General features: G+C 39.1%; 1 protein-coding gene across 1 annotated transcript; it reads left to right on the top strand.

Annotated features, from left to right (window-relative positions):
- The first annotated feature begins 622 nt into the window (after positions 1 to 622).
- GYG1 (glycogenin 1) lies at positions 623 to 10087 on the top strand. The gene is made up of 6 exons (XM_009070962.1): positions 623 to 869; positions 1207 to 1369; positions 4965 to 5091; positions 8166 to 8385; positions 9022 to 9072; positions 9294 to 10087. Exons 1-6 carry the CDS (start codon positions 774 to 776, stop codon positions 9453 to 9455), a joined length of 819 nt encoding a protein of 272 aa, XP_009069210.1. The 5' UTR covers positions 623 to 773; the 3' UTR covers positions 9456 to 10087.
- The last annotated feature ends 1049 nt before the right edge of the window (positions 10088 to 11136 follow it).

The raw sequence follows: 11136 nt of genomic DNA, 5'->3' as shown, positions 1-11136 counted from the left end.
CGTGAGCTCCTTAATCTCTCTTGAACTAATGGTAATGCTTTATTGATGGTAAAGCAAAGGTCTGATATCTGCCACAAAATTTCACTACACTGTCTGAAAGTCTGTCACTCTTTAGTGAGCACACTTCTGTACCCACAGACATGACTAAGTCAGTCTTAAAAAACCTCTATGGGATAAAGAGCTTTAGCAACTGGGTCTAGTCAGATATCCCAGATGTCACAAGCCCAGAACGGTGTTGTCATAACTATTGCATGAACTTACCTTTCAGCTGTTTAGGATTCAGCTACTGTTTGGCTCAATCTACTTGTAACAGCTTTCCATTTCTTAATTGCCTGCTCAGTGTAGACCTGTTAAGTTGCCAAAAATCAGAGTCTGCATAAAAAAAACCCTTTGTGGAAATTTTGTACTACGTAGCCATGACCTACTGGATTTGGTAGCAATGTCAAATAATACCCTGTTTCTAGAAGGAAAAAAACCCAAACAAACTTCTTTGTTTCCCCTAATGCGCCCATTACACACTAGAAATTTTGAGGCAGACAGGTGCACTTGTGCATTCCAGCATAGTCAAATCTTACTGGTGGAATAAGAAATACTGCCAGGTTCCCTGTTATTCCACTTCTCTATGGAATCTGTCATGTGGTCTTGTGCTGGAGTAACAATAGAACTAAATCTTGCCAATTGACTCTTTTCCCAGGAGAGTGCTGGAAAAAGTCTTTGATGAAGTCATACTGGTAAACGTCTTGGATAGTGGGGATTCAGCACACTTGGCATTAATGAAAAGACCTGAGCTGGGTGTCACACTAACAAAGCTTCACTGCTGGGAACTGACACAGTTTTCAAAATGTGTTTTCATGGATGCAGACACAATGGTAAGTGGCTGTGTCTCATGGTGCCTCTTAATGACCTAGTCTAGGAGTTGTTGGATTTTTTTCTGTGGGTTGTTTTTTCTTAGTTGTCTTTAAGAGTAGGAGGAATAGAAGCCTTTAGTAGTTGGACTAGTGACTTTTAAGAATGTGTGTGCCTTTTAATCTAAATTAATTGTAATGTAGTCTGTGGGGACTATCTCCATAAAGTACTGTCCTCCATAAGACAAGAGCATCAATATAGGAACTTTCTTTCATGTCTTAAGGTTGATGTCAAAATCCATTAACATGACACCACAATTCCTAACCTAAAAACATTTTTCTTTTACCCCTTTACAACTAGGTTTTGTCAAATATTGATGAGCTTTTTGAGAGAGAAGAGCTGTCTGCAGCACCAGATCCAGGATGGCCTGACTGTTTTAACTCGGGAGTTTTTGTTTACCGACCTTCCACTGAAACATACCATCAGTTGTTACAGTTTGCCACAGAGAAAGGCAGCTTTGATGGTATGTATTAATTTGTATTTCAATATAAGTTAGACCAAAATGGTAACAGTAGTCAGGATGTCTCAGTAACTACATATGTGTCATGGAGACTCTGTAAAATAGAATTCTCAATTCGATGTAACTACACAAAAATTGTATCCTTCACAGAAACAGAGGCTATCATTACAATATGTAGTAAAACTACTTATTTCAGATTTCATGAACTAAAAATAAATCCCCAAGTTTGGCCGCTAAACTAGCAGCTGTGAGCATTAGCAGTATACAATCAGGTAACAACAAACGTTAAGATGTAGCAAGCACAGTGCATGCATTAGCAAATGAAACTGCAGTACTATGCTTCATGTATTCCTAACACTCAAGGATTGAATGTTCTATGGTAACTCAAGTTACTGTAGGAAAAACAGTACTGGTCAACTTGAGTGCAGCTTCAGAGAAGCAAGCAAAGATACAACTATCTCTTGGTGTGCTATGTGATAGCTTCCTGTCATTATAAGGTGGCAACTGTCTCTTTCCCAATCAGGTGCATTTAGCCTTGGCTGCTTCCCACTATAGGTCCCTTGGGATCAGCCACTGTACCAGATTTAAGTTTGAGGAGCCAAATTCTGTTGTTCTGTAAGTCTCCTAAATTTATTACCATTGCAGTAAAAGCATATGTTTCTTGGAGACTGCTACAGATAAAGACTTCTGAATATCAGTCTTCTGTCACTAAATTTTGTTAAGACAGTAAAATGGAACTCTTGATGGAAGGTAATGAGCCAGCCTGTTGACTTACCTTTCAGGTCTTTGTGAAAATTAAATTCCAGACGTCACTCCTGGTCGGCAGAATAATCCCTGTTACTGTGGGGACGCTTCTGTGTGGCCTTCTAAAGAACATTAGTCACAGCTGGATGCTTAATGCTCCCATATGAATAAACTCTAGTGAAAATAAGTAATGTAATGAAGGGTCTGTGCCTTGCTACTGACAAGTTAGTGGTTGGTAGCTTTTGTGAATGCTCTCAGATATTGGGTGCAAATTGATCACCAGCTATGGCAAAGTCAATAGTATAGTTCTGAATTATTTCTTTAAAAAAAACCCAAACCACACCACAAAGCCACAACACCACCATCCCTCCTGACCCACCCCCTCTAAAAAACCAACCAGCCAAAAAAACCCTGAACCCAAACCTTTGTGCAAAGTGGTTGTTGAGTAGCTCCAGGAACATCCGAGACTTGGTTGTCTCCTCCAGGCTTTGTGCTTGACTGCTAGCAGACTCCATCTTCTGCTGACTGGCCCCTGTCCTTTAAAAGACTAGAACTGCTTCCACAATACACTTTCTGACTTGAAAGCCAAAGCCACACAATGATGAAACTTCTTCAGTGTCCTAAACGCAAAGTAAGTGTTGCAGCACTTAACATCAAAAACAGTGATTTAATGGGTCAAGTACCAAATTTCTAGGATTGTAGCTTGTACTTCAGCTTTAAAATTACTCAGTTTTTATTAAATGGTGGCACTGATCAGAGTAATGAGACCATGGTGACTTAGGCCATGTATAAGCTACTGCTGAGTGCAGGAACTTAGTGGGGAGAAAGGGAATTGAAACTTATATTGACCCAGACAGTAATAAAATGTTCAAGGAAACTTTTAATAAGAGAAGGACCTGTGTGAAGGGTCACTGCTTTTAACAGGACATAGAGATGAAAACTTAACAAGCTACCAAGCTATGTGTAGTTGAAGTCAAGCTGCAAGTGCCTTATCTGCAGTAGTAGTAACTAAGGAATGCAAGACTTTGCAGAATGTTTCTTGTCTATAACATCAGACAGATGCCTCCTATGTAATGCTGTTGTCCAGAAATGGCAGAGTGATGACCACTTATGTAGACAACTACTTTGTCTACCTGAACTTCACCTTTCTAGATAATAATATGTCATGCAATAACTCTACCATCTAAAAGCAGTGAAGGGGAAAGAAAAGTTTAGTGTTAAAAGAAATCTGGTAGTACTGATACCTTAATAATGCTGCTATTGCTTTGACAATCCTCTGGCTCTTTAGCCTGGGATCCAGAATACTTGCTTTTACGTATAAAGGTATGATACAGCGAGATTGTATCTGTAGATATGTAGTTAATTTAAGTACTGCCCGATTCTTTCATCTTAGGTCTAAGATTCAGTTTATACAACAAGGCCACAGTTGGAATCTGAACTAGGACAGCCAAATGCTGCTGTCAGTGTCTGCTTTGGCACAAATACATGCAATCTGAAAAGAAAACCCAAATATGTCAAACAATCCGAGTCAAAGTCCTGTAAAGTTAAATACACTGTTGCTGCCCCTTGTGATGGACCCAACTTCTTCAAAAGTGCTTTCCTTCCTTTATGGATTGAGGGAAGTCTGAGGCTTGAAATTACTGGACTGAGTCTCTTGGCAGTTTCTCACTCTGCAATCTGCATGTATGCTGACAGCTGTAACAGGATACTTAGAATTTATATTTGTCAGTGTACTGTCTGTACATCTAAGTTTATGCCCAGATACTTCAGTTGCAAAAAGCAAATTCTGCTCTAACAGTACTGATGGTGTAAGCCTTAATACTGCCCTAAATCCAATCACAGGCCAATGAAGAACCTTTGTGAGTTAGCAGAGATTGACTGCTTGAGAAAATATTAAAACATTGTCTCTTCTAACTAAGCTATCCATTTACCTGCTCTTTAGCAATGCTACCTGTGAATGCAGTTATAGGGGAAAGGAATACAGCTAATGAAAGTTGAGGGATTCCCTTCAATTTCCTTTATATGGGGAACTGTTATCACTTAATGACTAAGTACATTCATTGCAATAAAGAATTAATGGATATAAATGAATAGGGGTTTACTGCTTGGTAGCTGCTTATAAACTAGTCTCCCTTGGCCCAGCGGCTATATATTTTATTTTTTTTAGCTACTCTACTGCTAAGATACCAAACAACTTCAGGCTCACTTAACCTTGTTACAACCTCCACTTGCAGACTAAGAGGTGACCCCTCCCGACACAGATTATCCCTCACTTAGTCAGTAGCTTTTTAGTACAGAACTAGGAACACCTATTGACTGTTAAGGGATTTGATAAAATTTTACTAGAGTTTTCACCAAGACTGAATGTGCTTTTCTTATCAGATCACTGTGTAGGTAGATACATCTGAGACTGCATGTCTAACAGGCCACTGATAGCCTAACTTTGGCAGTGAGATGTTGAGCATAAATAAATAATAAAACTAACTGTTGCCACTTGATCTTCTGAGCTGCAGCTTTCCTGAAGCTGAACAGTACTTGGTTATCCTGGGTTTTTTTGCTGCCTCATACAGCTTAAACTTCAGCTGTAAAAGAAACTGAATAGCAGAGTTTGTGAGCAGCTTGCTCTTTTACCAGAAGTAACCCCACACATACTCTCTGTTTCATTCTCTGTATTATTTGGATTTTCAAATGCTGCAAGGTTTACAGGATTGTTCACAAATAGACTTTAGTGCTTTGTGCCAAACTCCTACTGGACATGACAGCTGTGTTAGCAGCTCTTACTTAGTGAAGCGACTGAAAAAGATCCTCAAACAGCTATCTGATGCTTGTAGCCTATTAATGCTTTCTCTTTTAGGTGCAGATCAGGGGTTATTAAACACCTTCTTCAGCAGCTGGGCAACAACAGACATGAGCAAACATCTACCATTTATTTATAATTTGAGCAGCACTTCTGTATATTCCTACCTTCCAGCATTTAAAGCGTAAGTTCACAATTTTAAGATGACTTTCAGAGCTTACAGAAACTAATATCTTGTACCGGAATGAACAGGCACAATGTGAGCTTACACAGGTTTTCTAAAATGAGACCATTATTGTCACTGAATATATAATAGTTTCTTCTCTTTAAAAAAACTTGAATTAATCTAAGTCAAATGAATCAGCTCAAGATAAGTGCAGAGAGATAGTTGTATCTGTAGCTTAAACCAATCACCCTGGTGGTAACACTGAAGTTCACTTAGAGTAAGCACATTTGACAGGTCACTTGCAAATGGCAGAACCACTCCTTCAATGTGGGATATGGTCTAGTACAGTTCTAACCAAAGGCACTAGACTCCCGAATCAGCTTGAGCTGAACTTCAGCCCATCACTGGTATTGTTCCCACTTAGATAACTTGGCCTTTCCTCATTCCAGTAACTTAGGGTATTTAACAACCAGTAGTTACAGTTCATCTAATCAATCCATACCATTCAAATAAGTGTAGTGAACAAAGACCAGTATAAAGCTTAGAATTCTCTCCCAACAGTCTTTCTAGCTCTCTGTCAGTTCTTGAAGTTATAGCAAGATGAAACAAAGACTACGGCCAACCATCATACCATTGCATGTTTCCTCTGTGAGGAAAGCTGAATCCTCCCTAGCTAGCAGGATTAGATTTGGCATGCAAGTAGACTGTATGTCAGAGGCAGGGTTACTCAGTGTTATAGCAGCACGGGGGAGGGGGGGGAAGCAAGGGAACCTGAAAGGTTACACAGAAACTCTTATCTATTAAGAGCTGCAGAAGTTGGGGGTGAGGGGGAGGGAAAGTACCAATTGCATAAAAACAGTCTGATCTCTGAATGACATCAGGTTACTAATGTCTAAAGCAGCAGCTAGCATAAGCAGGACTGTTGCTGGCTCAAGACCAAACTATGTCTTGTGATCAGAATACCACTTGGAATCTTGTCGTGCTAAAATTGGAACACTTATTTAAAGAAATACATGCAAGCCTCAGAATGACTAAGTAGCTGGATTTGATAAGCTAACATCTATTGTAACATATGTCCTCTTTCCATGGCTAGCTATAAGTGGCATGACCTTAATTTTACAAATTACCTTGTTGCCACAAAAGGCTAATTGGATCTGGGGCCTCCTGACAAAAATTGCATTTAACTGACTGAAACAGTTGCTTAACTGAATTACAATGCTGGAAATGCAGCCCTTTTAAGTAAAATTTGCTGCTCAGTAGGTGGAACGACGTCCCTTGGTTAGATCAGCAGCTACTCTTCTGATAATCAGCAGTTGGAATATAGTGAAATTTAAACCAACTGACAGCAATAGCTAAGTTTTTCGCAGCTTTGTACAGCGAGACTAGATTTCACAGCAGTCTCAGTAATCCTTTTTCCAAAGGAAAATGCCAATTCATGACAAATGCTCTCTAACTTCAAAACATTGATGAAGGACTTTTCTGGGAGATGGGGAAAGACAGATTAGTTGCTGAGGCCAGTGTGGACATACAGCTTCCTAACAGTTGAGCTTAAATGTCAAAAGAAAGTATTGCAGATCTAGAAAGCAGATACTGAAAACATTGTAGAAGCCTGGCATCTGTCAACTGTTTTCTCTGGTCATAAGTGGACAGAATACTAAGAGTACACTTGTACATTTGCCCCAAGTGTAACATGACACTTAGGCATTCTCTAGCTGAAATAGCTTTGATTTTTGAACAATGACAAGTTTCTTCAGAATAGCAGCAGCCTAAAGTGAAGAAAACTTGGGCTGTTTAGTATTGTGACAGCTAATAAAATAGTCCTCTTATGTCAAATGTTTACATACAGAGTTTGAAGTTAAAGCCCAATAACTGACCTATTGAAGACACTTTTTTTCTTGCAATTAGTTCAAGTACTTGACCTTGTTTCACACACACATAGGTCTTCATTGTGTTATGTTGAAAACATTGAACATGAATATTTAAATATTGTCAAGGATCTTACAGTAGAACAAAACCCCCCACCAAAATGCATACTGCCTTGGTTTGAATATTCTACAGCTTTTGAAACATATTTATATTATCTCCATATATAAAACTTCTTAAACACCTGAGTCCCGTTCAAATGACTAGCATGTGCTTAATAAAATGTTAGAGAAACTACTTTGGCATTATTATCCATTTCAGTCACGCTGCGTTGAGAAGAAATCCTAATGTGATAGGAACCGAACTAGGTGAGACAGTTGCTGTTACTAGAGAGACTGATATTGCTTGTTCACAAAACTGAAATCTAGTTCTGGAAGGGTAGAAGAATGGAATGAGTGTTGCCTCTTTTAGTGTCAAGGTCTTTGAGAAAAGTTGTATCTCATCTATACTTTTAATGCAGAACATACTGATAACACTTGGGATAAAGCTACAAGTCCATATGGAAAATGGAGCTAAAATAGTTTTTAAAAGAAACAAAAACAACCTGCTGCCAAGCTCACCCATGGCTAAACTAAGGATATTTAGTTAAGAGTGGTTGTCTAGCAAGACCCTGCTGCACCAAGATCAGAAGTCCTCTGAAATGCCTAGGTTATACAAAGCTACTACTTTGCAGAGGGACAGTCCTCCCGCAGCAGGGCCTTCCAATGATCTTTTTCTATAGGGCTGTAAACTGAAAGACTAACTCTAACACTGACCCTTCTCTACATAATGCTTGTAATGCCTAACTCTCCAGCTCGCTGACTCTGGAGTAGAATCTTTTTCACTGTTAAAATCAGTTCCGATTGCAACGGCTGCTTGAGACTGTTCTCTCCTGAGCTATGAACATCACTCTTGGGTTGGCTGTAAGTACTTAAATAGACCAGACCATTAGGTTTTGGCTGTATTCTGACTAGTATAATGTAGAATTCAGTTTGCGTTTCTTCTGTTGTATAGCAATGCTTCCAGTCCCAGTAGTTTGGCAGTTTGATCATTTAGCTTCCTAAATATATACATATTTCTGTTTTCTGGACAAATGCAGAAACTGCAGGTTAAAAAAAAGTCAGCCAGTCAGAACTTAATTTTCTAGGAACATGTACAAACTGTGGCTTCTAAATTTTTCTGTCCAACAGGTTTGGTGCAAATACTAAAGTGGTGCATTTCCTGGGAAGTACCAAGCCATGGAACTATACATATGACTCCAGAACAAAAAGCATAAAAGGCAACATGGATGACCCTAAAATAGTTCACCCAGAATTCCTCAACAAGTGGTGGGATACCTACATAGCTGATGTTTTACCATTACTAGAACAGTACGGAATTGTTAAAGAAATTACTACAGGTGTAAACATGGTATGTGCTTTAATAATCTTGTACGTCCATACAGGTTGCACCTATTTCCCTTCCCTCTGTTTAGCTCAAAGCATGGGTGTGGTTTAGTTTGTGGGATGCAGGGTATTCTGGGTTTGTTCTTCTAAGCCTGGAATAAATACTACAGAACAGAAGCATGCTATAGTGGTCCTGAACATAGCTATATGCTTGCCTAAAACAAACTGTTTAAGTAGCTAATGTTGCACCAGATGTTATACTGTAGTAACCTCTTCAGTATATACAGAGAAGGGCCCTAAGGCTTAATGTGTTGCAGCTAATAAGGTTCTCAAGCAGAAGAACCCCAGTTCAGCATGCAAATATGTACATACAAATCTTGCATGGTGAAACAGATTTGGGTAAGCCTAGGATGACTAGACAATCAATACTTACCTAAACTGGCAGTGATGAATCCCACTACTTATGAAAGGCAAAGTAATGCTTCTAACTCTAGTTCTCATTCACAGAGTTTAGTAGCTTGCATCTGACTGCAGACTTCTTACTCTTAGCTTAGTACATGGGCCAGTTTAAGTTCTCAACCTTTCTAAGACCAAAGTTACTGATCTGTTAAGATGTGCTTTCTCTTGGGAATCTTACATCTTTCTAACAAACTATTTGCAGCTGTCGGGCTTGGTCTATACTCTGGCTTTCTCTTGTGGCTTCTGTAGAGAGGTATGAAGAACTTAAACTTTACATTTTCCTTTTTTTCCCCCCTTGCTAACTTTTGTAACTCTGCTTTGTTATTTTGCTAGGAAAAGCTGCACAATCCCTGCCCATTGTCAATGTTTGCTGCTGTGCATGAGAACATCTATTTTGTTGTCCCATTCTATGGCCTGTTGCTCATTTTAGTTACGCAAAGTATTTCTGTATTTTTACTCCGCCTTTCATTTTAGGCAGAGGTTACAGATGCAGTGTCCCACTTATCAATATCACCAGTATTACCAACTGAATCTTCAGAAGAACGCAAGGAACGGTGGGAGCAGGGCCAAGCTGACTATATGGGAGTGGATTCCTTTGACAACATCAAGAAGAAACTTGATACCTACCTTCAGTAGAAGTGCCTGTCTCAAACAGTGGTAATGCAAGGACTTGTTCCAGAACTAACAGCTAGAAAGGTATATAGATGGTGGTCAGTTACACTTGCTAGTAGCTTGATGAAAAACTTCTTGGCTGAAGGCCTCTGCAGTGCTACAGATGAAGACTGAGCAAAAGCTAGGAAGCAGAATTCCTTGGGCCACCTATTACTGCCCAATTTCCAGTTCTCCCTACTAGATAAAACCAGGTATTTTCAGCTTAAAATTTCTTCTGTTGTAATCAATTGGCTCAACATATTCTTGAAACTGGGTTTGTTACCTCACCTCATTAAGGTGATTAGCATTGATTCCTTTGCTTGCTGTTTTAGATGTAAAATCTAATTAATGGGATTGCTCATACACTGGAGTGATAGCCATTCTGCTTTACCATAAATGTATTAATGACACTGGGATACATACAGTTGTAACAATAATAGCACTGCTTTGCTCTTCCAGTCACAATTGCACTGAAATTTTGACCAGGTTCTTACGCACAGTGCCTACAGCATGGCAGAATGCGTTTTTCAGTTCTGTATACGATGGGACTAGTAAACTGAGTTTTATCTGTTCCTTGCAATGTTGCACTTGATACAAAAATAAAACGTTGTAATGCATTTCTGTCTTCCCTAAACTCTTGAGCAATTAAGAGCAAAAAAAAGGAGCCCCAAGGCAGTCTAACTAAAATATTCAACAGGTATACCCCTTAAGATTTGCTAATGCTACTCGAGCTATGATTAGTAAATGTCCAGCTTTTAGTTCTGTAATTATTTACAGAGTATATAGTAAGTTGCCATGGAGCTGTTTAGGGCCAATCCCCTTATTAGCTTGCCCTAAGTATATACAATAGGGCAGTGGAGGAAGTACATGCTGAAGCTACTTACATTAATATAGTTTGGGAAAAAGGCATCTTTCCAAGTGACGAAAGAAACATCATCCCTAACCTAAGCCCTGTACACTGTGAACTTAGTCTTAAACACAATGGTGATGCTATTTTGGCAAAGAAAGATTATGTAGCTGCTTAAGTAATTGTATCTACCCTGATTAGGAAAACTACTCTTTCCAGGTGTGCAGAAGGAAGTGCCTTTTTTTTTTTGCCACACTCAGGCTACACATACTCCAAGACACATGGAGAAGCAGTAAAAATAAAGCATGCTAATGACAGAGAGTGGCTGATATCTGTACTGTTTCATATCTATCCTTCAGCCAAAAGTCTAAACAGCAAAATTAGTATTCTGTCCCTGACACCTATGCCTTGTACTTGTCCAGAAACACTAAGAAATTATTATTTCATTATATGCTAATAAAGGAGGATTTTGGCTGGAACCTCATGAGGGTCCTAAACTTTTAAGCCTAGAGATAAAATAAACAATCAATCACCAAGCTCTCACCACTTGCTGGTAAAGCAGAAGACATAATCTGGGTGTGAGAGTTAGTCTGTTTTAACTTTTTGCATTACTTAATTGCTCTAAGATTTAACCATTTAGGAAAAATGTCAAAAGATGAGGTCCAAACCAAAGTAGCTTGAGGCTATTTAAAAATATATTGCATCTGAACTCCCAGCTGTAACTAGCCCTTTCCTGTATGGGTTTTTTGTTTGCTGTGTTCGTTGTTGGCTTTTTTTTTTTTTAACAGATAAATCTGAAGTTGTGTGAAAGCAGGAGGG

Source organism: Acanthisitta chloris, unplaced genomic scaffold (genome assembly GCF_000695815.1).
Source record: "Acanthisitta chloris isolate BGI_N310 unplaced genomic scaffold, ASM69581v1 scaffold5470, whole genome shotgun sequence".
NCBI classification, from domain to species: Eukaryota; Metazoa; Chordata; class Aves; order Passeriformes; family Acanthisittidae; genus Acanthisitta; species Acanthisitta chloris.
The sequence above is the reverse complement of the archived record's forward strand: the minus strand, read 5'-3'. Positions and strand labels throughout refer to the sequence as shown.